The 27,960-nt window shown below is 51.6% G+C and overlaps 1 protein-coding gene across 1 annotated transcript; it reads left to right on the top strand.

Moving 5' to 3' along the window:
• Positions 1-1,450: 1,450 nt before the first annotated feature.
• On the top strand, positions 1,451-27,228 carry LOC306946776 (maestro heat-like repeat-containing protein family member 2B; the record flags this gene model as incomplete). Its single annotated transcript, XM_079535878.1, is given in 38 exon segments — positions 1,451-1,560; positions 2,718-2,883; positions 3,413-3,477; positions 5,690-5,770; positions 6,724-6,776; positions 7,225-7,337; positions 16,745-16,838; positions 16,999-17,102; positions 17,104-17,194; positions 17,475-17,596; positions 17,736-17,858; positions 17,994-18,159; positions 18,315-18,413; positions 18,560-18,711; positions 19,056-19,199; positions 19,730-19,822; positions 20,108-20,177; positions 20,293-20,406; positions 20,510-20,583; positions 20,916-21,035; positions 21,181-21,288; positions 21,478-21,637; positions 21,765-21,805; positions 21,982-22,123; positions 22,519-22,571; positions 22,901-23,008; positions 23,284-23,403; positions 23,575-23,697; positions 23,832-23,987; positions 24,209-24,331; positions 24,635-24,714; positions 25,121-25,256; positions 25,373-25,465; positions 25,612-25,707; positions 25,882-26,005; positions 26,208-26,317; positions 26,780-26,932; positions 27,043-27,228. Coding segments are annotated over 38 exon segments (4,266 nt in total).
• Positions 27,229-27,960: the final 732 nt, after the last annotated feature.

Here is a 27,960-nt window from a genome sequence, read left to right as displayed (position 1 = left end):
CTTTGCTGAAGTCTAGGTAGACCACATCAACAGCCTTTCCTTCATCCACCAGATGGGTCACTAGATCATAGAAGGAGATCAGGTTGGTCAAACAGGACCTGCCCTTCATGAACCCATGCTGGCTAGGCCTGATCCCCCGGTCACCCTGCACATGCCGCATGATCTCCTTCAAGACGATCTGCTCCATAACCTTCCCTGGCACCGAGGTCAGGCTGACAGGCCTGTAGTTCCCCGGATCCTCCTTACAACCTTTCTTATAAATGGGAGTCACGTATAATATCACGTCATAATATGTAATAGAATCACCTTTCACGTGTTAAAGTTTAGAGTAATGTGTTAGAGATGGTGAGGTATTTAAAAAAAAAAAAAAAGTTAGGTCTGCCAGTTCATAACTAGCTATGCAATTGGATCTTCTGGTAGTGGGTTCATGGTGTGTTTTTTATTCATTTTTGTTCGTTTTGTGTCATCCAGCTTGGAAAGATTTTCTTTAATTTTGTCCTTAATTGTGTGGAACTGTTAGTGAATCTTCTGCCTTTCATAGCCTTGCTGTACAAAGTGCTCCTTACAGTGCTCAAAATGGGATGGCCTTTTCAAGCACATCCAGTGCCCCTTTCTGAGAAGAGTGAAATTAATGTCTTTGAAATTCAGTTGGAGCCATTGCTTTTTGCAGGGTTCCTGCAAGCATGGAGCATTGCTGTGTGTCCAGGTATTCTGAGCAGCTGGAAGTCACTACCAGTTGGAACTATGTCACCATTTCTTTTTAATGCTAAGGTGATGTTCTCCTTAGTGTTTATGTACAGTTCTGCAATTTTTTGATGTGTTGTTTAAGCAAATGTCATGATCTAAGATGCAGCAATATGGTTAATATATGCAAATACTGACTATGAAATTTTTTCTATCACATTTGTTTAACTCTTAGCCCCTTTGAGAGGTGTGCAGGAATGTTAACTTCCTTCAGTAGTTCACTTTTTTTTTTAAATGCAAAAAACTGTTTATCTGTCAAGCACTGTTACTTCTACTGCTGATGAAGCCTTATTGCTTCAGTATGCCTTGACAAACTTATGATGCTCTTGTCAGAGATCTGTCAGCCTCACCTCTGTGCTGGAGGAGAGTTTGGAACAGATTCTCCCGGAATCTGTGCTAGGGCATGTGGAAGAGAGGAAGGTGATATGAGACAACTAGCATGGCTTCAGCGAGTGCAGATCCTGTTTGAACAACCTACTGGCTTTTTTTTTCCTATGATGGAGTAAATGGGCCAGGGAAGAGCTGCTGATGTCAACTATCTGAATTTTGGTAAGGCTTTTTACACAGTCCTCCACAGCCTCCTTCTCTCCAAATCCCTAAGATAAGGATTTGATGGCTGGATCATTTGTTGAATGAGGAAAGTGAGTCAATGTTTGGAAGCAGGTCAGTGATGAGTGATGTCCCTCAGTGGTCAGTACTGGAACTAATGGTCTCTAATATGTTCATCAGCATCATCAAGAGTGGGATCACTCTCGCCCTCAGCAAGTTCGCAGATGGCACCACGCTGTCTAATGCTGTGAACAGGTTTGAAGGACAGTATGTAATCCAGAGAGTCCTAGACAACCTCAAGCCGTGGGCTCTGTAGGACCTCAACAAATCCAATTTCAGATTCCTGCACATGGGTCCCCAAGGTTCAGCAATTCCCACTATGGATACAAGCTGGGGGACGGAAGGATTGAGCAAAGCCCTGCCCGAAAGGACTTTGGGGTACTGGTGGTTGGGAAGCTGGACTTGAGCCAGCACTGTGCCCTTGCAGCCCAAAAAGCCCAAAGCTAAAATCTGCTTTTGAAATTCTAGTCAGAAGAAGGAGGGGGAAAAAAAAAAACCCACTTCAATTTCCTGCTTTTTTTCTTTTTATGATAAATGATATTCTGCTTCAGCACTGTGAGTGCTTCTGAGCCATTACTGTTTTTTAAAATAAATTTACCTGTCTGATAAATATTTCTGTGTGTGTAATGTTTGGCCTTGTGCTTGTTACATCCTGTGACAAATGGTATCTAAGGTGCAGGAATTTTATTTCTTTGGAAAGGGGTAATACCTTCTGGGGTTTGAAGCACTTTTTTTTTTTTTTTTTTTAATGATGTGTAGATCTGCTAGGGCTTTAAGTAGATGTTCAAAACATGACTTTCACCTGTGAAAACAATGCAGCACTTTTTTTTTTTTTGAAGGAGGGAGGAATCTGTCCCCCTCCTGCTTTTTTTTTTTTTTTTTTTTTTTTTTTACGCTCCCTTCTAGTCCTAGAAAGCTGCAATGGGATCTTCCCTGAACCTTCTGTTTTCCAAGCTGCAGGAGCCTGGCTCCTTCGACCTTTCTTCATAGGGGAGGTTCTTCAGTTCTCAGAGCATCTTTGTGGCCCTCCTCTGGGTAATGGTGTTTCAAGATCTGATAAAACATTCCTGACAGAATAGGCAAACAGTTTTATTTCTATATCGACATGCCTGGGTTTGATAAGGTCAGCTATGAGCTGTGTAGTCTGTCTAACTTATGATGTATCTATCTTGTGTTATTTGAGAACATCGTTCACAATTGGCCTGTTAGAAACATGCCAATCAACCCTATTGTACATCTTTTTGGGGCTTAGTCAATGTGGGTATTAACTGTAGAAATGATGGTTATCTTTCTGTATTGTTAGTCTTATTATTATATCTCAGTTTGTCTGCCAGTGCCTGCAGCTCGTTCTTTGTCTTTTTCAGCACTTCAAGATTCTCTTGGAATGTCGGCCGACCCCAGGTGCGCCCCGTCGGCATCCCGGGTCGGGGCCGCCCCGACGCCTCTCAAGCTCCGCCGGAGGCCGCAAGGAGCTGCGAGAGAGCTGCTGGGGTTCGCTGCGTGCGGGAGTGGTCGGCGGTCCTTCGTTCGGTCCTTGCGCCGTTGGGGTGGAATAGCGGTACGAGGGGCTACTTTTAATGCGAAACCTCGGGATTCTATGCGATGTTCTCTGCGCTGTTTCGTTTCAGGCTGGAGGGAGGTCTCTCCTGAAGAGAGATTCAGCCCGAATCGGTGAGCCGTTCCGGTAGCAACGGGACCGCGGAGGAGGCGAGCGCTCTGGGGCCGTTCGGGACCATCCGCCCGCAGCAAGAGGCCGTCCGGTTCTCGCCACGCTCCGTTCGGGGCTGGCGCGGAGCTCCCGCCGGGTTCCCCCGGCTTTTCGTCGTCTCCGCTCGGCTGCTGTCTACTTTTGGGGGGGGCCGCCGCGCGGTTCCCCGAGTCCTAGCGTAGCCGTGGAATGTTTTCAGCCTTTCCAGGGCTTTTTAGAGAGTGGTTCAGTTTCTGCCGCTCTCATCGGTGGGAACGAGCGGGACGAGGCCGTATTCCTGCGGCCTCGGCGGTGCTGGGAGTAAGAAGCAATGCCAAGGGCTGCTAAAACGCGAGCTTTCTTCTATCGCAGGCTGAGCGAGGGCTGCAGCAGAGCGGCTTGTCCGCTCGAACCGGCGAGTGTCTGGGAGTCGCCAGGTAAGTCATCTGTTCCTGGGGCCGCTGCTTGGCCGTTTTTTTTTTTCTTTGAGATCAGCACGGAGCCTCCTTTGCCGAACCGCCCGAGACAGAGCGCGACCGTGGGCCGGCCTTAGCTTCCCCTCCCCTCCACCCCGAAGGATGTTGCCAATGATTCGGTCCCTCCCGCTTCCAGCACAGAGTGAGAGACCGTGGATTTCCTCAACCTCCCCCCGCCCCTTATGGATAACTTCAGGAGCGTCATCTCATTCTCATAGTGGAGTCATGGTGGGACAGCTTGCACAACTGGAATGCTGTTGTGGATGGCTATGCTTTGCATTTTCTTTGTAGGTTTTTTTTTTTTTTATCAGTAGGGAAGACAGAGCAGTGAGGTGGTGGAGTTGCTCTTCCGGTGAGCTAATTGGAACATATTGAGGTGTGCCTGGAAACAGATGAAGAACCAGGGGTGTGCTGCTGGGTGAGGCTCAAGAGGCAGTAAATGTGGGTAATGTCACTGGGGGTTTTGGGGACAGGCGGGGATGAGGAAGCCAATGAGATCTTATGCACACAGCTGAAAGTAACCTCAGAACTGTGTGTGTTAGTTCTCTGCAGGTGGCAGAGAAGCCAATGAGGAGAAGGGTGCTGCTGAAGCTTGTCCTCCCTACTGAGGAAGGGCCAGCTGGAGACAAGAAGACCAGGGGAGGCCTGGAGTGCAGCAGCTGCAAAGCAATAAGTAGGAATGATGCACGGGTCTTGGAAGGAGCAGAATTCCTCCTCTTAAAGGACTTAATTGGTGGTGTCCGGTTAGGTTAGAGCACTGGGAGAGGTCCTCAAGCAGTTCTCGATGCTCAGGTGTTACTTCCACTGTGTTCAGAAGAGGTGTATCTCTAAAAGTAAGAAACAGAGCAGAGTTAGCAGGAGACCTGTGTGGGCAGAATCAAAGGGGAGGAGGAGGAATAGATGGGGTGAGGAGGGCTAAGGCCCACTTGGGAATCACTTTTGGGAAGAGAGGTCAAGGCTAACAGGAGTTCACAAGTTTAGCAACAACAGAAATAAGATCAAGGGGAAAATAGCAGCCTGCCTGCTTATGATGCAGAGGACAGGAGAATGCTAGGGTGTCCAATGCCTTCTCGGTTTCAGGGGTCACTGCTGAGGCAGCTCCTTCAGAATCCCGGATCTGGTGCAGAAGAGTCTTTGAGGAGGGGTGACCCTGTCTTGATTGCGGAGTAGCTGGTCAAAGATGATTTAGGTAAAATCCATGTCGGTAAGTACCTGGGCCTAACAGGGGATGTACTGTGTGTGCGGAGGGAGCTGGCAGAAGCAGTTGCTAGGTAGCTCTGTATCACATTCTCTATGCTCTCTCTTACAGAAAAGATGGCCAACATCACCACTATCTCCAAAAAGGGCAGTAAAGCCAATCAGCCTCACCTCCTTGCCTGGAAAGGTGAAGGAACAGGTTGTTTAAGATGTCATCTCTAAGTCAGAGGAAGAGAAGAAACCGTAAAGGAACGGTCACAGTGGATTCCGCAAGGGGAAAGGCAGCCGGATCAACTGGGTAGCCTTCTGTGTTGCCCTGTTAGATGTTGCAGGGGGTATGTCAGTACAATTAGTGAATATCTTAAGCACAGGAGTCTTGTTTGCATGCTGATGGGAGGTATGCAGTGTTTACTGCACATCAGAAGTTCTATGAAAATAGAAGGAGGAATCATTTCACCACCAGTGATGAAATAGGCTGCCGAGTCCCCTTTTCTGGGTCTGTTTGGGGTTGGTTTCCTGGGTGATGGACTTTAGCAAAGGGGGACTGGACAATTTATCTCATTGCAGGGTGGTTGGTCCAAAGGTATGAGAGGTTTCAGCAGCAGAGGGCAGCCTGGGGGAATGAGCTTTTGGACCTGAGGGCCGTCTTCCATGGCAGCCCCTTGAACGTGCTCAAAAGAACTGTGCTTGCAGGTTTAGGGCCAGTGCGGGGACTCTGACAGCGAGACTCTGGTGCCTCTGTGGAGCAAGGTAAGCCACATCCTTTTGTTCCATCCCTGGGGTGAGTCAGGAGCTTCTGGCTGGGTGCTAGAGTACAGGTCCTTTGCGTGTGATGGTTTGTCTTGGTTTCATGTTTGGAGCATGGCAGGTCTGCTTCTGGAGCAGGGGAGGCGAGCAGCGCTGCCTGCAGGAGTCTGGGGTCCCGGGGCCATTGTCTCTGAGGTCCAGCACTTTAGAGCTGTTTCTCTTTCCTCAGGTTCCTGTGCAGCTGGTGTCTGAGGAGTGAGGTCTGCATCCTTGGTTGCGAGCTGCAGAAGAAGCAGAGGGGGTTCAACAGGTAGGCATGAGTTGTGTGTTGCAGGTGGTTCCTTGGCTGTGGTAGACCTCCTCATCCCTGTGTTGGTGTGTGGTGTGTACTTCCCCGGGGCTCCTGTATGTTCGTTTTCTGTTGGAGGCTGGTTGAAGCTGTGGCTTGTGTAGAAGCGAGTTGGGGTCTCGATTGGTTTGGTTTGCTTGCTGTGTCTGCTTGTTCAATTTTCCTTAGTGGTTGGATGTTTGTAGTGTGGAGTTGATGCAAAGGGTTGTTTTCTTTAATTGGAGTTGGTGTTGTTTGAGCTTAAGGGGAGAAGCACAGGCCCCACAATCTGTGAATGGGTGCAGGGCTGCCTGGGTTGTTTTTTTGAGTTGAGTGGTGGGATAGTTTGTCTCAGGTCCAGTTTGTCTAGGGCCCCAGTCCCCACAGCTTTTTAGCAGGTGTCTCTGTTCCTCCTGTTCTCATTGGTGGGAACAAGGCGGATGACGAGGCAGATGGGGCCACATCTGCAGCCTTGGTGGTGCTGGGAGTCAGAAGCAAAGCCACAAACTGCTGAAACAAAAGCTTTCTCTGACTGTAGGCTGTGCAGGGGTTGCAGCGGAGCTTCTTCAGCTTGAAGAAGCTGAAACGATGGAAGTGATGAATGTTTCTGAGCCACCTGGTGAGATTTCTTTTCTTAGAAATCGCGTTGGACCGCCGCTTGACAGCCTCCACTTCTTCGCAATGAGCTCGGCACCAGTGCCGCTGTTGGGCTCCCACATGGCTTCTCGGAAATGCTGAGACTGAGCGTGACCCTGGGACAGCGTGACACTCAGTGCCCTGGGAGGGCTTTTCGGATGCTTCAGCCCCCCCTGCTTGCTGCACTGGAGTGTGTATTTCCTCCCTTCTTTTGTGTAACTTCAGGTGTGTCATCTCACTTGCATTGTGGAGATACGGCGGGGCAGCTTTCAAAACTGGAATGCTGTTTTGGTTGGCAGGTTGTGTTTCTCTGAAAAGGAGACCAGCAACTATGCGGTGGCGGCAGCATTTGGTGAGAGAACTGGGAGCGATGAAGAATTGCTGGAGCACTGGGGAGGAAGGAACATGTGGTAGGTAAGTGTGGGTAACCTCATTGGGGGAGTTTTTTTACAGAGCAGGATGAAGAAGTAGATGAAGCTGTTTGCACACAGCTGAGGGCATCAGTTCTCATAGCAGACCAGAGCCTCTCTCCTGTTTGTTAGGAAAGCAGAGATTTCTCGTTGCAGAAAGTTCCAGCAATGCATCAAGGACAACTTCTGCTGCAGAAGATGGAGGACCACTGCCAGAGCTCGTTCTCCTTACAGAGGAAAGACCAGTTGGGGACTGGAGGGCCATGAGCAGCCAGGAGGGCGGCAGCTGTGTGGCAGAGGAGTTGAGGATGCACCTTTGCGTACTGAGTGAGTTGGCTGAAGAGATTTCAAAATAGCTCTCTATCCTATTACTGGTGGTGTTTCCTGTAGGAAAGGAGCCAGAGGACTGGAGGTTAACCAACATCCCTGAGGAGCTCAGAAAGAATGAGAAGGATGGCTCGCACAACTACAGGGCAAGCAGCCTCACCTCCTTCCCTGGAAAGGTGAGGGAATGGCTTGTGTGAGAGGTCATCTGCAAGCAAGAGGAAGTGAAGGGGTTTTTAAGGAACAGTGATCAACCAGGTAGCCTTTTCTGTTGTTGAGAGCGTGTGCAGTTTGAAAAGGGAGGGGATGTGTGTGTTGTGTGGGGGAATATCAATACTGGTTTTAACTGTCTGAAGTGTTGGAGTCTTGCAGATGGGGCTGGATGTATTTGGCAGTAGAACAGAAGCAGCACTGTTGTTTGGGAGCACCAGGAGTCCTATGAAAAGAGGAGTGTTTTCTTCAGTGGGGACACAAGGTAGGTCCAGAGGGTTTTGTATGTGAGCTGTGTTATGGAAGACCTTTAACCAAAGGAGCTGAATGGGAACATGTCATTGCAGGATGTCAGCGTGAACAGGACAGGATTCATCAGCAATGGGGCTTCAGGCTAGAGGGTTGCCCTGCGGAAGGGATGTATGGAGCTCTCAGCTCAGGTTCAGAGCTGGAGAATGGATCTGGATGCTGATACAGCAGTGCCTTTGCAGAGTGAGGTGAGACATGCTTTTTTTGCCCAACTGGAAGTGCTTCCTGGTGAGAAAAGTTCTTGGTGTTAGAGAGTGACAGCGCATTTTTCCTTTCAGCTTTGAAGGTGTGTGGCAAGTTGTTCCCTGGAGGGATGTAGTGATGAGAAGTGCTGCCTGGGTCTCCTGCAGTCTTGTAAAGTAGCTAGTGCTGCAGCTTGTTTGATGGCTCTTTTCCTTAGGTTTGTTTGCAGCTGCTCTCTTTGCCTGGGTTGGAGTTTGCTGAAAGCTGTACTTGCAGGAGAAGTGTTACCAGGTCTCTGTTGGTTCCAGGTTTGGGCTCAGTTGAGGCCTTGTTTGGTTTTGCACTATGTGGTGGTGGGATAGTTTGTCTTGTGTGGCATGTTAGTGAATGTGCAGGCTTTTCTTTTTTTGCAGTTGTTGGTGTTAGTTGTTTGAGGGGAGAAGCTATTGGGACATGCTGGCCTTGGAGAAGCCAGACGGTATCGCTTCGCAGAGTGAGGTGGAATCGCTTGTCCTTCTCCAAGCCTTTCCTGAGAGAAGAGATCCTGCAAACTTGGAGAGCTTAGCTAAAGTGCATGAGAACGGGTCAAACGCATTCAGAGGATGAACACTGAGCGTGCTGGTGGTTACTGCCGGAGAAGTCAGCTGTGGACATGGCCAGGCACACAAGCTTTTTTTTTTTTTTTTTTGCTCTGTTTTTAATTGCAGTCCCATCAAGAACAAGGACCAAACAGTAAAGCGCATGCCTAAAGTCACAGTCTGACACGCTGACAACCCTGAAAAGCGAGCCCTCGTGAACCTTATAAAGTTCAACGTGGCCAAGCCTGCCGCTTGTGTCAGGGTCTTCTCAGACACGACTACAGACCCAGAGAAAAACTCACTGAGGTCAGCCCTGTGGAAAAAGATTTGAGGATTTTAAAAGACTAAAAGCTCCACATGAGCCAACAGTGCGCCCTTACAGCTCAGAGGGCCAATGGTATCCTGGGCTGCATCACAAGCGAGATGGCTCTCAGAAAGAGGGACAAGATGGTCCCCCTGCACTCCACCCTGACAGGACCCCACCTACAATGCTGTACCCTGGCCTGGGACTGCCAACACGAGGACTAACACTGAGCCACTGGAGTGGATCTGCAGCACCTCTCATCAAGAAACTAGATGATTAAAGGAATTAGATGTGTTAATCACAGAAGACAAGGCCTCACTGCAACACTCTAATGGAGCTTATAAACAGGAGCAGCATTACTTACATGGCCTGTGTAATGTTACAATATGATGTTAAGCAATAATCAAAGTGTGGCAAAGCCTTAGGCTGAAACAGAGGACAAACTTAAACACTGGAACTACCACAGATGCAGAAACAAAGGAAAAAAGCACTGCTTACCTGCAAAAAGCCTGCCATAGGCAGACAGCTCCAGCAAGGTGCTCTCACCTCTAGCTGCCAGCCCTTAAATGAGGTCTGTAAAGGGCAGATCCTGGCTCCACCCTTTCCTCTTGCTAGGCTGCATTGCATGCACCTGAGCTTCCCTGGGTTGGCCCTGCCTTCCCTCCAGGTGATCAGTTGCTGGTTCCAGCTGTGACTGAGCATTTCTGCTACAGTCTGATAGTGACGGGGCAAGGCGGAATGGCTTTAAACTAACAGAGGGGAGATCTAGGTGATGTATTAGGAGGCAGAAATATTATTCTCAGGGTGGGGAGGCACCAGCACAGGGTGCCCAGAGAAGTGGCGATGGCTCTGTCTCCAGATGCGTTTGAGGCCAGGTCGGACGGGGCTCTGGGCAGCCTGATTGAGTGAGTGGCAGCCCTGCCCATGGCAGAGCTATTCGAACAACATGATCCTTTAGGTCCTTTATGACCCGAGTAGTTCCGTGATAGAAATAGATCAACTGAGGCTGAGCCCATTTTTTATTTTTTTTTTTTCCCCTGGGAAAATTAATCAACTGTCAATTAAAAAAAAAAATTACTGATTTCAGTAGCAGAAAATAATAATACTAAAAATTACTATGCTTTGAGAAAATGCTTGTCTTCTCCCCCTTTCCACATTTAACTTCTCACTAAGTACCTCTCTATTATCACGACGATTTATGCTCAGACCCCTTTGTGATGGAGCAGGCAGCGAAAGATTATGTCACGGTTTCTCTCTGCTGTTCTTTCCCTCTTGCTCTTTTCCTCTGCTCAAACAAGTGCCCTCCGTTGGCTGCCATCCCTTTGGTGTGTACTCATGTCAGCGGGGGTTCATCCATGGATGGCAGTGAAGTAACTCCTACTTTGGTGAAGTAACTCCTCTTGCATGAGTTATCCGTGCTTGGGTTGCCTGCTCTGCTGTGGAACGCCTCTGTCTCTGACCTTCACGATCCCTCTGCTCCTTCCCACTCGCTCTGTATTCCTGTCCAGTTCTTTCTGTCCTTTCTTACATTCCTTTTCACCAACAGCTCTTCTAACGATATTGTCTCATTTCTGGCACACGTCTAGTGCAGAGCACGCTAAAGCCGACTGTAATCATCGCAGGCGTCCCCTAATATTTCACAGAGATCGCTCCTGCTGCTTCCCTTCCAATATCTTACCGCAGAAATCCAATAAAGATACCAAGATCTATTACTAGGAGGAGTGAAAACCCTAAACATTTTGAGCAGGATTTGCTAAAACAAAACCCGAACCAAATCAAAAAAACAGTGCGACTTTGATGAGATACTAGAATGAGTGAAGAAAATGAATAATAGGGTAGATAGCAGGTTTAGATCTCAAAAACCTTGAGAAATGATCATTAGCTGTTAGAATACTTTCCCCAGATCACAGACTGTAAATCAGTGCTATTCCTAATTCATGACTGATGAAATGCAATATTTTTTTCCATTCCCAATCAATGCACAACAGTAGGACTCTGCAGTTGGAGTCTACAGGCAGCCAGAGAAAATCCCAACATCAAGTGACAACGTGAATTCCAGTTCTCCTAAATTTGTACGTGTTCAGACATCAAGTGAATTTCATGAATTACTTCTTTTCAGATCCAGTCTAATCTTCCATAGAGAGCAACTTCAAAATTCAGATTCTTCAAATGTATAGGCCTGAATCGAACAACTTTTTTTGATCACATTGTGGCATCTTTCCCAAGTTTACTAAAAAAATTTATTTTTTTCCATTTTTACCTCATTTAATTTTTTCCATTTTTACATCAAAGTCAACAGTTAATACATGTATAGAATCATCAGGTGTTTGCCTACTGCACTGAAAGAATGAAAGTTGGGAAGCTAGAAGACAGAAAACAAGACAATCAAAAAATGCCCAAATACCGGAAGCAACTTGATTCCCTTTTCTCTCTCTGGTCATGGGATTAGATCCTCTTTTCTTATAACTGAAATCTTATACAAATAAAAATGAAGCCGAGCCTCTGCTCTTTATCCTCTACAAAGAAGGCTGTGAAACTCTTTTATCCCATCCCATTCATCAAAAGTACGCTGAGAACACTTGCTAAATCTGCCAAACCCAGTTCTGTAATAAAATATAAATCTGGTTACGTTAAAATAACAGATCATGAGCCTTCAATGGAAAATCATTAGGCTGCCTGATGAAAAAAAATCGAGCACTTCAGATGAGAGAAACCACAATTCTGATAGTAACTGAGAACAAACCGGGAGTTGTCATTACCATAATTGTCATTAGTGATATTCTTTCTGACAAGATTTGTTCATATTAACCAGCAGGCAAATTTGGGTGAGACAAAGTATTGCTCACAGTTTCACTGCAAGAGAAATATAGATTTTTTTCTACCTGATTTATCAAACAAAGTTCAGCTCTGTCCCAATATGTTCATGTGTGATGAAGCAAGCAAAAATCAGTGCCTATTAGAAATGTAGCCAAGTGCCGAGCTTCTTTCCATAGATTTCAAAATCAATAGGCTTTACAAAAACAACTCATGGGTACCTTTCAATATATCTGTTCTCTCAAAATAAGGAGGATGCAGCTTTGATCTTGAGTATGCTGATAAAATGCTGCTTCGTGTTGCAATTTCCGAAAGTTTTAAACCATTGTTTGTTTGTCAAAGCAAGGAAACCTGCCCCTCTTAGGCAGTGACACACAGGTTGCAAAGCATGGTACACAGTAGCAAGTGTCTCATTCTGGGACTGGATTCTGCTCCCCCTTGACTCCACAGTATGCCTGTGCTGGAATTTCTGTATAGTAAAAGGTAGAGAAGAAAGCATTTTATTCTATATCTTGCTGTTTTGAAGTTTAAGTATCAAGGAATTGATACACAAAAGGTATGGGTTCAATGGAGGAAGCACCTTGCCATTAAATATTCATCTATGAAGTTGCCAAGATGACGGGAACTTGGGATGGCAGATGAACAAGCCAGGGATGCACCACAGCTGTGTGCTCACCTCTCATTTTAACAGTAGCCTACATAGATTTCAAATAAGACACAGTTTAAGTCCTAGATCAATCTTGTGACACAAACAAGCAGGCATACTTTGTATGGACTGAGAAACTACAAGCCAGATAAACTGAGACAAACCTACCCTCAGAGAAGCTTAAGGTGGAGCTTCAATTCACTTACTGTTAATGAATTATTATAATGTAGATTTTTTGCATTAACAAAAACCCATTTTTAAAGAAGAATTACTTGTGAAATTATAAATCGCATTATCATCAGCATTTTAAAAGCAGCCCGTGAAATCTCTTGAATCTAACTTCAGGTGCTGAGTTGGTCTTCGTTTACTGTGACCTCAACATTGATTTTGTTCTAACATTTTTGCTTATTGCCCAGAGACTTGAGCTTGGCAATAGCCTGATTCCTTCCAGGAAGGTACCTAATTGTCAGCAGATGATCTGAAAAGGGAATACACTGTGGTAATCCTTTGCAGCCTGCTCCTACTGTTAGATCAGGAGTAGATTACAGAATCACAGAATCACAAGGTTGGAAACGACCTGCAAGATCATCTAGTCCAACCACCACGCATTCCTATCAGTGCCACAAGCTACTAAACCACATCTCGTAGCTCCTCATTCAGGCGCCTCTTGAACACTGCCAGGGACGGCGACTCCACCACCTCCCTGGGCAGCCATTCCAGTGCCTGACCACCCTCTGAGAGAAAAAGTTTCTCCTCATATCCAGCCTAAAGCTCCTCTGGTATAACTTCTGGCCGTTTCCTCGGGTCCTACTATTTGCCTGGGAGAAGAGGCCAGACCCTTTTACACCACAACCTCCCTTCAGGAAGTTGTACAGTGCAATGAGGTCTCCCCTGAGCCTCCTCTTCTCCAGACTGAACAATCCCAGCTCCCTCAGCCGCTCCTCGTAAGACTTGTGCTCCAGACCCCTCACCAGTTTCGTTGCCCTTCTCTGGACACGTTCCAGGGCCTCAATGTCTTTCTTGTAGTGAGGGGCCCAAAACTGAACACAATACTTGAGGTGTGGCCTCACCAGAGCTGAGTACAGGGGGACGATTACCTCCCTGCTCCTGCTGGCCACTCTATTTCTAATGCAGGCCAGGATGCCATTGGCCCTTTTGGCCACCTGGGCACACTGTCGGCTCATGTTCAGCCGAGCATCAACCAACACCCCCAGGTCCTCTTCACAGTCATCCAACCACTCATCCCCAAGCCTGTAGCACTACATGGGGTTGTTGTGGCCAAAGTGCAGAACCCGACACTTGGCCTTGTTAAACTTCATCCCATTCACCTCAGCCCAGCGATCCAGCTTATCTAGATCCCTCTGCAGGGCCTCCCTGCCCTCAGGCAGATCGACACAACCTCCCAACTTGGTGTCATCTGCAAACTTACTCAGGGTACACTCAATCCCTTCATCTAAGTCATCAAAGAAGATATTAAACAGGATGGGCCCCAGTACCGACCCCTGGGGGACACCACTTGAAACAGGTCTCCAGCTAGACTTCACTGCATTGACCACCACCCGTTGAGCACGGCCCTCCAGCCAGTTCCTTATCCAACGGAGGATAAAACTGTCCAAGCCACGGGCAGCCAGTTTCCGCAGAAGGATACTGTGAGAGACCATGTCAAAGGCTTTGCTGAAGTCTAGGTAGACTACATCAACTGCCTTTCCCTCATCTACCAGTCTGGTCACCCAGTCGTAGAAAGAGATGAGGTTGGTCAAACACGACCTGCCTTTCATGAACCCATGCTGGCTGGGCCTGATCCCGTGGACAAGCTGTGTGATCTCTCCCAGGAGGATTTGTTCCATGACCTTCCCTGGCACTGATGTCAGGCTGACAGGCCTGTAGTTATCCGGATCCTCCTTACAGCCCTTATTGTAGATGGGAGTCACATCAGCAAGCCTCCAATCCTCTGGAACCTCTCCAGTCAACCAGGAGCACTGGTAGATAGCCGAGAGTGGCTTAGCGATCACCCCTGTCAACTCCCTCAGCACCCTAGGATGAAGCCCATCTGGTCCCATGGACTTGTGACTGTCCAGATGGAGGAGGAGCTCTCTAACTGTCTCCACCTCGATCTCCGGGGAGACATGCTGCATGTCAGCCCAGATATCCAGATCAGGGCAAAAGATAGCTGGTCTGACTATTAAAGGCAGATGTAAAGAAGGCATTGAGGACCTCAGCCTTCTCCTTGTCATCTGTGGTCACATTCCCCGCCGCATCAATTAAAGGACAGAGATTATCCTTGGTTTTTCTCTTGCCATTGATATATTTGTAAAAGGATTTCTTCTGCTGCTTTACTGCAGTGGCCAATCTAAGTTCAAGATGGGCTTTTGCCTTCCGGACTTCCTCACTGCATACCTTAGCAACTTCCTTGTAATCTCCCCTAGTAGCCTGTCCCTTCTTCCACAGGACATAGACTCTCTTTTTCTTCCTGAGTCTTGACAGTAATACCCGGCTCGTCCACACCGGTCTTCTCCCCCTATGGCTCGCCCTACGGCATTCAGGGACAGCCTGTTTTTGCGCCTTTAAGATTTCCACCTTGAGGAGCATCCAGGCTTCCTGGACCCCTTTACCCTTAAGGAGCGACTCCCAAGGGACCCGTGCTACAAGCGTCCTGAGCAGGTCAAAGTCCGCCCTCTTGAAGTTCAAGATAGCAGTTTTGGTAGTCACCCTTCTGACATCTCCAAGAATAGAGAACTCTACAATTTCACGGTCGCATATGCTCCACTCAAGAGCTGGAAGGGCACAGTGAGGTCTCTTCAGAGTCTTCTCTTCTCCAGCTAAACAAGCCCAGTCTCCTCAACCTTTCCTCGTAGGACATGTGTTCCAGTCCTCTGATCATCTTAGCGGCCCTCCTCTGGACCTGATAGAAGAGCTCTGCATATTTCTTGTGCTGGGGGCTCCAGGCCTGGATGCAGTACTCCAGACGGGGCCTCGTAAGAGCTGAGTAGAGGAGGACTACCATCTCTCTTTCCTTGCTGGGCTCCCCTGTTTTAATGCAGCCCAGGATATAGTTGCTTACGGGCTTCAAGCACGTGATGCTTGCTCATATCCAACTTCTCATCCACCAGGACTCCCAGAATATTCACAAGCATTTATGTGATCCCCCCTCAGCCCTCCTTTCCCCAGGATGAACAGACTCAGGTCCCACCATGTCTCATGTGTGATTGCAATGACATCACACCCCTGTAAGCACGCACAGATCTCTAGTTCTTCCTGTTTATTCCCGACGCAGCGTGCATTGCTATACAGGCACTGTAGGGAAGCAGAGGGTGCAGGAATCTCTAGAGGGATGCAGGAAGGTTTAAGCCAGGCTCTTGGCAATGTTGTCTTCCCTGAGGAGTCCTCACAAGATCCTACTGGACAACTGGAGGTTTCTCTCCACAGTTTACTTAGAAGGCATCATTCCCAGGCCCTTCTCTGTTGCAAGTGACATGCGGAATCGAAGTCTATAACCACAGAGCAGTCATAAAGCAGGCATGTTCACTCAGAGCTGCGCACCTATGCTGGATGCAGGGGGGTATTGCCTCCTAGCCTGCATACGGGAGGTCAAGAAAGGCACATGCTTAAAGAGCAAGCTGCTCACATATGCATTGGATGTCCAAGAAAAGGTTGTTTTATTGCCGTGAGTCCCCAGAATGATTGACATTTTTCCCCGCCCTGAGTCTCAGTTCTTTTATGCATGTGAGGCATTTCTCCCTGGTCATCTGGTGGTCTTTCTGATGAAGGCCGTTGTCTTCCTGGCTGTGTACTCTTTGACCTGGGTGTAGTTGGAAGATGCTTGCCTGGCTCTGAACGGTCCTCTTATCAGCATCAACTTCATCCACCAATCCACTGCTTCTTTGTTAACTTGTGGTTTACTGCCCAGCCTGCTGCCTTGCATTCCAGAGATGGGATAGCTAACAATGTTATTTGGAGAAACAGGAGACTCGCTGTCCGCACTAACTCTCTAGGTCTGTATAAAAGCATCTGTTATCGGCAGCGAAAACCTGGCTTAGAAAGGTCAGATCTGTAGCTGCCAATTCAGCACCTCATGAAGGCATAGAACTTCTAACCTAACTTATTTTCCTCATTTCACAAGGAACTCCATTCCATTCCTCCATCAAATGTGGTTTAATCAATCTAGCCAGCTAGCTTCCCAGAACACTTTGGCCCCAACTGCTCAGTTGTGTTCCATCTCATGCCCACACACCTGTCCAAGATCAAGGTACACAAAACCTCGATCCCAACACCATCCCAGTAATCAGCCAATAATTTACCACCTCTATTCTCCTCCTTCCTTCTGGGACCCAGCCTCCAGTCAGAAGGACAGAGGAGAACACTCCTGGTGCTCCCAATCCCTTTAGTGTCTTTCCATGGGATGCAAAGTCTCTTTCTGATATTCTGCCATTTCCTCGTGGCAGCCTCCCATGATCCTACTTGGATGACAATAAGCAGATGGTGGTGTTCTTGTTTGATCAGATGCGGTGGAGTCTCTCTAATGTCTCTGACACGTGCCCCTAGTGGACAGCAGAGCTCTCTGGAGAGGTTGTTGGGCAGCAGATGGGGGCCTCAGTGCCTCCCGGCATGGAGTCCCCAGTCACTAAGACAATGCCAGGCAACGGTGCCCAGCAGCTGCTCCCTGGCAGGGGCTCTCCATCACCCGCTGAGGTCATTCCCTGCGTCAGCATGGAACCAGAACCCCAGAGCCGATTGCGTCACAAAAATGTGCTGTGTTTGAGGGCCTGCAGGGTTGCCCTGCACTGTCTGGTCCCCAGCCCAGGGCGCGTCATTCATTCTCTGTGAGGTGACACTGCAGTGTGGTGTCACAGTGGCTGCGTCATACACCCTTGTGGCAGCGGTGGGAGCGGTGGCTCAGTCCGCTTGTGGGACCCGCAGGAAGTGGAACCAGAGAGAGCTTTGCGTCTATCTGGAGGCATCCTGCTATCATGGAGAGGCTGAGAGCACTTCAAGGTGAGTCCCTCCACCTCTCCGGACCCCGTGACGCTGCCCGAGCACACGTGTGCCTCCAGTGTCTGTTTAGGACGTGCCAGCAGCACTGTCCTTGCTCTGCCGAGTGCAGCTGCCCACCATGGTTTCCCCAGCACCCCAGCAAGGGGAAAGCTCCCTCCCCTGCCCCCGCCAACCACTCCTGCGCTGTGGGGCTGGAGGAGCATTCCTCCCAGAGCTGGCCGGGTGCTCAGCCCTGGCTCCAAGCAACACCAGCGGCAGCTGCTCTGCTCTTTCCTTCCAGGTCTCTTTGCTTGTGTGGGCTGCGTGCCCAGACGGACGCGTCGCAGGGAGAGAAGCAGGGTGTCAAGCCCTGTCCCTACCTGCGCCGCGACCTTACTGCTTCAGCGCCTGCAAGATCAGGAGGTGAGCTGGGGACATCCAACCACCAACCCTTGCCCTCCTGGCCCAGGGCCACGGTCCCGTGGGTGCCAGGCCCGGCAGCACATCCACAGAGCGATGGGTGGCAGCGGGCAAAGCGAGCGTGACTGATCCTTGTCCCCAGGGTGACCGAGCGCAGGCGTACTGTGAGCTGGAGAGCGCCCTGTGCCAAGACAGCAGCCGCCCGCCGTGCGGAGTGGTGAACCGGCTGCTGGCAGAGGTGTCCCGGGACCTGACGGCAGCCCAGGTGAGGGCTCACTCCCAAAGGCAAAGGGAACCGCCTGCCCACGCTGGTGTTCTGCTGGCGGATGGTGGTGGTTTAACCCTTCCAAGGGCCTCAGGCGGTCTCCTGTGCCGCGTGTCACCAGTGACTCTCTTCCAGGGCGTGACCAGCAATTTGAGGACAGCTGCCAGCAATGTCCTGGTGGCTCTGGCTCGGACGCACTTCACCTTGGTGATGGCTGAGCTCCAGAGCCACCTGAAGGCCATGGGGGACATGTCCAAGGAGTTTGTGCTCATCACCCTGAGCAAACTCTTCAGCACCTATGGTAGAGTACCCGCAACCTCCTGACATCTATAACAACCGGGAAAGGGGTCTCTGCCCTCCGCGTGTGATCTGCATTGAGCTGGGGGATGCAGGGCTGCAGCCCCTCCTCCCTCGCTGCCAGGACTCTGACTGTGGCCCTCTCCTTCCTCTCTGCAGCTCCACAGTGCATCCCCTTTGTGTGGCTGATGCTGGCAGGCCTGCGCAGTGTGGTGGGCCAGGTGAAGAGTGGCCAGATCCTGCGCATCGCTTGTGCTGGTGAGTGCTGGCCCCAGAGCAGGGGGTCTCAGGACAGCCCTTGCACCTCACCCTGCTGCAGACTCTCACAGGCTCCCTTTTCTCTCACTCCCTTTTTCAAAAAAATATTATTATTATTGTATAAGTATTTTGTTATGTTTTTTCAGTTGTGAAACAGTGGCTGGATGGAGTGAAGATTCACTTGTCCTCAGGAACGCAATGCCCCTGGCCTGCCATGGAGAAAGAGCAGATCTATGAAAACCTTCACGAGCTGCTCTTCTCCGTGATGTGGAACTGGCAGGACTGCCAGGAGGAAAAGGTGAGCACTGCTGCATTCCCAGCCCAGGATGGCAGCAGGGGCACCCATGTCGGCAGCTCTGTCTGTGCCCAGTGGGCTGAGAGCTGAGGGGTGATGAGAGGGAGTGGGCTGGCTCTGCAAAGGGCCCTGAAGTGGCTCTGTGCCAGGGAGCAGCTGCATGTCACAGCATTGTGGCAAAAAGAGCTGGGGATGAGGGTATGGGGAAAAGCTGCCTGCCCTCCAGAGCGAGCCCATCTCCTGCTGGGAGTGGGGGGTGTGGGGAAGGGGAAGGGAAAGAGAAAGCCCTCTGTGTAGGAAGGGCAGACCTTCAGTCTTTGATACCGGACCTCTGCCATCCTCTCCAGGACAAACAGGCCGTCCTTGGGGCTGTGGCTGCCATGTTGGAGGTTCTCCTGCAAGAGGAGCAGCACCAAGAGCACGTCTGGGAGCAGCTCCTCTGGCTCGTTCACCCGTGTCAGGAGATCCAAGACACCTGCAGGGTGGCCAAGGTGAGGCGTTGTGCAGGGCTCAGGGTGGATGTGGGGCCCGTGCAAGTGCCATGAGGGGTCAGCGGGATGCAGGGAGGAGGTGGGGAGCCCTTGGAGAAAGAAGGAATGGGTGTTCAAGGGAGGTCTGAGGCATCCTGAGCTCTTCAGTCAAAGAAGGAATGGCCTGGCCAGGAGGGAGCCAAGAGTCACAGGGGCTCACCTCCTGGGGATGGGAGACTTTGTCACCACCACCTGGGTGGTGGGGCTCTGAGTGCCTGAGGAGCTGTGTGCTAACAACTGGGGTGACCACAGCCAGTTGCATCTGATGGGGGAGAAGTGGGCTGCTGGGTGGGAAATGCCTGCAAATGATGTCCAAACACGGCTCGATTGAGAGCAGTGAGACTCTCTTGGTACTGCTGGGTGGTGGGGGATAAACAAGAATGCCTGTGCAGGAGCTTCTCCCTGCAGAGAAACAATTGGGAAACAGTTTCTCCACTCGCAAGTGGCTAGATGTGGCTTCATCCCTTTCTTTCTCTCCTGCTCTCTTGCAGAGCCTCACTATCTTCCTGGAGGCCTTAGGGGGCACTGAATCTGTCATTCCAAGGGACAGATTTCTGGACGTCACTAGCGCTGTGTTCTACCAGGTAAGGGGAGCCTATCCTTGCGCCCACAGCAGTTTCCCTCTTGGCTAAGTCTCAGGAGGACTGCAAAGCTCCGATTCCCTGAATAAGGAGGCTCAGCCTTAGCTCCTGCATGCTCAAGGCTGCTCTAGAGCCGTGCATGTACTCCCGGGGATGCTGTGGGGTGGGCTGCATTTTTTCTGCCTGTCCTCTTCCCGAGAGTGCCCAGGGAGACGAGAGCAGGCAGCACAGTGTCTTTTCCATCCTCAGTGCTGATGTGATTTTCTCAAATGGACCTTGTTCCCACAGCTCTATGACGACAGCAAGCAGCACAGCGAGGCTGATCGTGCGCAGCTGACCCACTGCATCATGCTGCAGGGTAAGGAGAGGAGCCTTGGCGATGCTTGGCGGTGCCCTGGCCAAAACCTCTCTCACAAACCTCAGGAATGGGTGTGAGTTTCTTGCTAACATAGCGTGGGATTTCCTCCCTGCAGCCCGGATCTGCCCAGAGGAAACCATCCTGTTTCTGCAGTCGCAGCTAGGCGATGACTGGGAGCCTGGATGCGTGGCAGCCCTGGGTCTGCTGGGTGCTCTGGCTCGCTCTGATGGTCAGTACCATGGGTTGGTCAGTACCACGCCTTGGGACTTCCAGGGATCCCTTTTGCCATCTGGGTTGTGGCTCCGGCTCATGCTTCTGCGCATCTCTTGCAGAGCCCATGATGACGGAGAAGCTGCCCCAGGTCGTCGAGGCTGTGCAGCGTCTGTGCAATGACCCCAGCATCCGGGTGAGCTGGTTTGGGAAAAGAAAGTGCTGTTGGGGTGGTGATGCTGCTGCCAGCACAGGCAAGGCTGGGGTGACTAGAGAGGTGCTGGAGAATTGACCACACGGTCATGATGGCTCCTGTGGGGAGAGCAGGCAGAGTGGAGCGGGCAGGTCCCTGTGCTGTGCATGGAAATTGCACAGCCTGGTGTTAAGGCCTGGCCCTCATGTCAGAAGCCAAAGCTTCTCCTCTGCTCTTGTTGTCTCTGCTTGTGCCCAAAGGGCTGCCCTGATGAGCAGGTGGCTTCCCTTTGCCTTCTGACCAGAAAAATCACACCCACAATTGTTCTCTGGCAGGTGAGGACAGCTGTTCTGCATTTCATTAATGATCTGTTCAGTTCTAACACCCGGAGCTGCTCAGCCTGGGATGTGGTGGGGCACATCTTCAGGGAGTTCAGCCGCACCACGGCAAGAAGGGTAAGGACAGTGGGCAGCATCTTCTTTTGGAAGACCCGTGCTGCTCGGAGGGTGGCACAGAAGCACCGCTGAGGCCACACTTAAGCCTCCTGAGAGGCTCCTGAGAACTGGGCATAACCAGTGTTTCATTACAACTGTTGTGCAGGCATCCGGAGACCTTTCTGCCCAGGAAGCCCAGGAAGAAGGAGCTCTCCAGGAGCTTTGCATGGACATCCTGGGATCACTGGACGTCTCTGTGAGAGGAACGTCCAAAGTGAGTCACGCTCTGCCCTGCTGCTGCTCCCTGCCCTTGCTCCACGTGTTCCTCGTCCCATTCCAAGACCCCAGGTCTCTCCTCCAATGTGCTCTGAAGCACACAGGACTCAGGGAAATTCACAGAGTCCTCTTCATCTCTGAGCAGAGGCAGGAATGCTGACCTGCTCAACTGCCTCGTTCCCTACAGCTCCTGTGGCCACGGCTGCTGTTGTTTGTGGTGCCAGCGCAGTACACAGGCATGCTGATCCCAATCTCCCACTGTGTCTGTGCACTGGCTGAGAGAGAGGAGCTGACAGGACGGCCGATAGAACACCTGGATCCCCATTTTGTCAGCTCCATGTTTCAAGGTAAGAGCAAAAACTCCCCCAGTGAGCTCTGCTGACCTGTGGTAGCACCCAGAAGGGACAGCGGAGGTGTGCGTGGCTGGGCATGCAATGTCTTGGAGTCTTACTCAGCACTTTTTTCTCTTTGCAGGCCCACTGCTGACGCCCCAGATACTGCTGGCACGACTGCTGGTGAGTACATGCTCCAGAGGCTGGTGCCACGAGCAGCCAGCAGGAAGCAGCATGGCCATGGGCAAAGCTGTTGGCTGCTCCTTGCCTGCCAGGGCAGAGCCAAGTTGCTTCCTTTTTGGGGGGAAGCAGCTGCTCTTGCTGCAGAAGTGACCCTGCTTCTCCTTGCTCTCGCTCAGGTGGTGGCAGGCAGCCCTGTAGCAGGCAGCAAACTCCAAGCTGCTGCCTTACTGCTGATGAAAAACCTCCACAGCAGGTTCCACAGAGTTCTGGGGGCCATGTGGGCTACTGAGATCCCCCTGCTGCTGCAGTGTCTTGAAGGTAAAGTACTGGTGGGGAGGAAGAGGCAGAGGCAGGGAAGGGGGGTGAGTGAAAATGCAGCTCTGCAGAGTGGCAGAGGGGAAGCACTGCCTGCAGCCCAGTGCTGCGCTGTCTCCATTCCTGCGAGTCAGCTCTGAGGCCCAGGGACCTATGCCCCTGGGGATCTGCCCATTCCAGGACAGGGTTGGGCCCTTCGCATCCCCTCAGACAGCAGCCTTGGAGCACTTAGTTCCGTGTTCCTGCAGGGACAGTGTCTGTGGGGAGGGACAGGTCACTGTGGAGGGGGTGCGGGTCCCAGCTTGGCTGTGTCAAGTGCCCAGGCCAAGACAGGTTTGCAGCAGCTCTTCTGTGCCTTGATCCCAAGTAAGGATCTTTTTCTTCCTATTGCTGTGCAGGGAAAGATGAGAGCTTCCCGGACACTGCAGAGTTTGAGCGCCGTCTGCTAAAGGTACAGCATTGCCGGGAGGCGCGGTGCAGAGAAGTGCTTGCCTGCCCCAAGTAGCCCCGCTCCCACATGAGCCACTGTGGGACAGGAACAGCCTCTCAAGCGCTGCTGCGGAGCGGCCGCATGCCTTTGTGGCGCTGCCTCTTCCGCTCTGTCCCAAGCCCAGGGGGGTCTTAGGAGAAGAGGGCAGCTGGCTTTAATGGAGGGAACGCTGGGGGAGCTGGGAGAGGGACTGTTCTTCCAGGCACCTCTCCCTAGAGGGCTGCAGCAAGTTGGGAGTGAGGGAAGAGGCAAAGGGCAAGGGAACATTGTCTTCTCCTGTTCTCCAACAGTTCCTGAGGGCGTCAGTGGACACCATAGATGATGAGGCGTGGACCGAGGCCCTGAGCAGTGAGCTGAGCCAGCGGCTGAGCAGCTCTGCCAGCAGCTCTGCCGAAAAGGTGAGTTCCCCCCGGCTCTACCCAGCGGTGCAGCTGCAGGTGTCCAGCTGGGGCTGGGGCTGCGGCTGGTGCTCTGCCCACGCGGGACGCTGATGCTGCTTCCCAGTCTGTGCCCCCCAGAGGCCTTTCCCTGCAATCTGCCCGGGGATGGCTAAAGCTTGGCCCTGCAGCTGCTCTCAGCGACTCCCAGGGAGTGTGGGTCCTCCCCACCTGGCCCTCCCCCAGCAGGTTAAGCTGCTGCCACATCTCATCTTCTTCCTTCCCTTCCCATGCAGTCGTTCCTATACAAGGCTCTGGGCACAGTGCTGGGATCCTGTAAGGGAGTCCTCCACGTGCAGGAGAAGCTGCTGCAGCACCTGGAGGAGGCAAACGCGGAGGAACCATGTGAGGCCCAGGTGAGCTCTCCTCTACTCCAGCTCCTGCGAGCATCCCTGCTCTGGCCCTGGGGCAGGGGGCTTTTCCTGGCCCTGCTCCGGGCCTTTCAACCTCTTCACTGCTGCCATTTTGCTCAGGAGAGGACCTGTAGATTCAGGCCTTTGCCAACGGCCCCTTGTTCTTTTGTGCAGGGAATCATCTCTCTTCTCAGCCATGCTGCTGAGAACAACTTCCACACAGTCCTGGCCACGCTCACCATGTTTGCGTCCAGGCTGTGCAAAGGCCGCAATGCCAGGATTTCCAGGCGCAAGAAGGTAAAGCGTTACGGGTTTCCATCTTGGCATTCTTCTGCCTTATTTTCCCTGCAGCTCCTGCCTTGGGAGCCCAGGTGCATCGCGGGGCACTGGGGGCCGTTAGCGAGTGTCTCAAGGCATTTCTTCCCACACAGATGGAGCTGGACAGCACGAGAGCTCATGCCACACGCAGCGCTCTCATGCTCGCCCACGGCAGCGTGGCACTGCGTGCCTCCAAGGAACAGCTGCTTGCCCACCTGGAGGGAGACATCGTGGGCAACATCCTGATGCTCTACAGCTGCAGCTGCCGGGTGAGAGCTCAAAGCATGCCAGGGTGTCAGAGCGCCCAGCTGCAACCCCTCCACGTGGGGGGATGCTGAGATGGGCCTTCCCTTTCCAAAGGTCCCCTGGGGAAGGGTTTGTGTCCACAGGAAGATCCAAGCCCTTCCCTTAGTGTTGTCTCCCCGTGTCCCCCTTGCAGGCCTTGTCCCTTCCCGCAGTTCAAAGAATGTTCTTCTCTCTTGCTCCTCAGGACTTGCAGAACAACCTCGCACTGCTGCAGAGCATCACTGACTGCAGCACTGCCTTCCAAGCTGTGGGTGATTCTGCAAGCTTTAACCGCTCCTTGAAGAGCAAGCTGCTGGAGATCCTGATGGTGAGTGCCTAGAGACAGGGCTGTCTGCAGAGGAGTTCTGGGCTGCGCCACAAGGCTCGCTTCCCTGGGGGCATGCAGGTGTCCAGCAGCCACACGTCTCCAGCTGGTGGGAACCTTGGGTGCTGGCAGGCAGCAGCTGGGCAGCGGGCTAGGTGCACCAGCTGTCAAGCTGCTGCATTCTGCAGTGCTTCCATGGGAAAGTGATGGGGCTGGTTTGTGGCAGTTGCACCTGTCTCGGGGCCGGGTGAAACAGCTCTCGTGTGCCCCTTGCCCACTTTGACACTGTCTCTCTGGGACTTGCAGGACCTGATGAAGAAGTATTACTCGGGCATCCCTGTCTCCCCAGTGCCTCTCAAGGTGGTTCTGGCCCTGGAGCAGTTGAGGTAAGGACTGAGGTTGCAAGGCAGGATAGTGGTCCCCGTTTTGGGTAGCTCCTGAGGGCCCGGAGGGGGCAGGGAGGGAGGAGCCACATCTACAGGAGAGGCGGCTGGGCTGTTGTGCCCAGCGAAGTTGAGATTTGGGGCAGGGAGAAAGGCCCTGGTGCTCCTGTCCCCTGGCAGGGAAGAGAAGGGAGAGCTGGGGTCTCCTTCCCTCCAGAGCGGGAGGTGGTTCACTGCTGCTGGGGAGGAGGTGGGCGCTGCTGGAACTGAAGGCAGTGCTCAGCAGCATGAGCTGGGGGTATTGGCTTTGTAGCTGTTGATTAGGAGAAATTCAGAGGTTGCCTGAACCAGTCTGGAGAGCACTGGTAAGGGCCCTTTCTGATTTTTCTTCCTTTTTTCCTCCTCTCAGCAAGCTGAAGCCCTCTTTCGAAAGCAAGGATATGCGTGAGATGTTGGTCCTGTGCTGCAAGAACATCGTGACACATCCTTCAGCAGAGATGATGCTGAAGATCAGGAAGTCACAGCAAGCAGCACAGTACCTGCAGGTAACCTGCCGTAACTTTCCCGGCCACCTCTCGGTCGGAACCCTACCTCAGCACACACAACCTCTGTTCTGGCAGCAGCCGTGATGCTACACATCACTCCCCTCTTCTGCTTTCAGCTTCAGCAAACATCACTGAAAGCTCTGGGCCGGCTCATGGTGGTCCTGCTGGAGACAGAGCCCAGCGGTGGCTTCTTCCAAAACATAGTCCATGTGAGTATGTGCTGCGGGAGCAGCAGTGCCGGTGCTCAGTGAGGCGGGAGGCCTTGGGGGAAAGGGCTGGGAAAGGAGGGACAGGGAGAGGGGTGGCAGGAAGGGAAGGAAAAGACGTCCTCAGTGAGACAGATGCTCTACCCCAGGTCCTGCAGAAATCTATGATATCAACCAATGTGTGGGAGCGCAAGAGGGCCCTGCAGACCTGCTCCCAGCTGCTGGCTGTTTGTGAAGAGCTTCAAGTGAGTAAAGAGCCCCACCGCATGCCCCCTGCTCCCTCCTCTGTGCCCCTGAGCTGGAAGGTGAGCTCCGCCCAGCTGTGCATGCTGTGTCACGGCGTGGGGAAGGCACAGATGGGAGAAGCTGGGGAGAGCTGGGGCTGTCTACAGCTTTGTTCCTGCCTCTCACCCCTGCAGAGAGGAGATGCCTGTGAGCACTTTGGCTCCTTGGTGGGATTGCTGGCGCCTCTGACGTGTGACCCCATGCCCGCATCCCGCCAGCTGGCCGTCACCTGTCTGAGCTCCCTTCTGCGAGTCCAAGGTGAATAGAGCAGGCGTGCTCCAGCCCTCTGCCCTCCTCCGTAGCACTACCAGAGCCCCATGGGCTGGGCCCTCTTGACAGGAGGGAGAGGCACCGTGCACAGTTCTCCTCTTGTCCCCATCCTGTCCTCTGTCTCTCCACCGTGGAAAGCAGTCCTATTTCCAGAAGCATGACTTCCCTTTTCTCCCTGTGCTCTTTCCAGCCAAAGCAGTCAACACAGTCATTGAGACGGGTGACATCAAGAGCCTGTGCGAGGGGCTGCATGCCTGCAGCATCGCCTCTCAGCTCCAGACCACGTCCAAAATGGCAAGAGTAAGTGGACCCAAGAAGGGGTAGTGGGATCTCTGTCCATAGAATTCTGCATGGCCCTATGCTGCCCCCAGCCTCTCACACCATTTCCAAAATGAGCTGTCACCCTGAGACTGCTTTTCTCAGCCAGTAGCAGGAGGCTCTGAGCTATGTCTGGCCTTCAGGCACCCAGTGCAAGGAGCTGATGCCATGATGTGCGTTTGTGTGCGTGTGTTTGTGTGCATGTGTGTCTGTGGCTGCTGGGAGTAGGCTTTGCATGTAAGCAAACACCATGGGTGCAGAAGCTGAGAGAAGGCTCAACCGCCTTCCGTATAAACAGCAGGGTACAGACAGCAGGAGCGCTGTGATTGCCGCCTGAATGAGCGGCAAGCCGCTGAGCTAAGAATGCCCTCAAGACTGCTTTGTGTTTGGAAGAGCTGCAGCAGAGCAGTGATGGGATCTCTCCCGCTTCTCATTTCTCTGCAGATTGTGTGCAGAAACTTCCCCATCGAACGCACCGTTGACTTCATGGCGGCCATCAAGGAGACGATCCGGAAAGCCAACGGAGTGCGTGTGCGTGCGTGTGGGAAGTGGATGACCACCTTCCTGCAGATGCACGGGAAGGACATCAGTTGGAACGTAAGAGACTTTCTCCCACGTGTCTTGGACTTGTTCTGGCCATTGCACATGGCTAGGCCCTGCAGAGTCAAGGATGCAGCAAGTCATTCTTTCTCCCCTTCTTCTTTCAGGTGCCACCGATCCTCTACATCCTGCGCAGCATCACATCGTTTGCGCAGCAGAGCACGTTCCTGCCCTTCCTGTGCCAGGCGGTGGTCATCCTCACCCGCTGTCACACTGAGGCCGTGATGAACAACTTCTCCCGGCCGCTTGGGCCAACAGACAGGTACTGGCACTCCCGCCTTTGCTGTGCCTGAGGTCACAGTTGTAGCTGGCCTCTGCCAGAGGAATCCAGGGAGGAGGCAGCTTTGAGTCTGTTCGAGGTCACAAGTCACAACTTGAGACTCTCCTTTTTCTAGTGTGACGTGGAAAAGAATAAGAGAGCTTTGCCTTCAACGCTGGAGCCAGTAGAAGAACGAAGAGAAAGACAAAGAGGAAGAGGAAGAGAGGAGGAGGAGAAGGAGAGGCAAGGCAGGTCGAAGCAAAGCGATGAGAAGCAAAGCAGAGAAGCAAAGAGAGAAGAGAAGCGAAGCAAAGAGAGAAGCGAAGCAAAGCGAAGAGATACCATTAATCACATAGAGAATTGTATTTGTATTGTAATTGAATTGTAATTGTAACACTATTATTATTAATATCTTTAATAATAAATAAATAAAACCACTATTTATATTAATATTATTAATACAAAAATCTCTCTGATAATAGGATCGTAAAAGCCAAATGGGAGGTGGCAAAAGTTCAGACACTCTTCCTTATCATAGCTGAATCAATTGGTTTGTTCAGAATTATGGAACAGACTCTAACATCTTATTAGAGCATTTCCTGCCTAGGAAGAATTAGATCACATTATTCTTGGAAATCTAGAAAGCAAAGGATGATTAGTTATGGCTCTGACCGATTAAGGACTTCCTCCCCAAGATGGGCTGCTGTGATGGGAATGATGTTCCTTGAGTAACAGACCAACAGCAAAAAGCACAGAGACCAGTACT

The sequence above is a fragment of the Tetrao urogallus genome, assembly GCF_951394365.1.
Source record: "Tetrao urogallus genome assembly, chromosome: 5".
Classification (NCBI taxonomy): Eukaryota; Metazoa; Chordata; class Aves; order Galliformes; family Phasianidae; genus Tetrao; species Tetrao urogallus.
The sequence above is the reverse complement of the archived record's forward strand: the minus strand, read 5'-3'. Positions and strand labels throughout refer to the sequence as shown.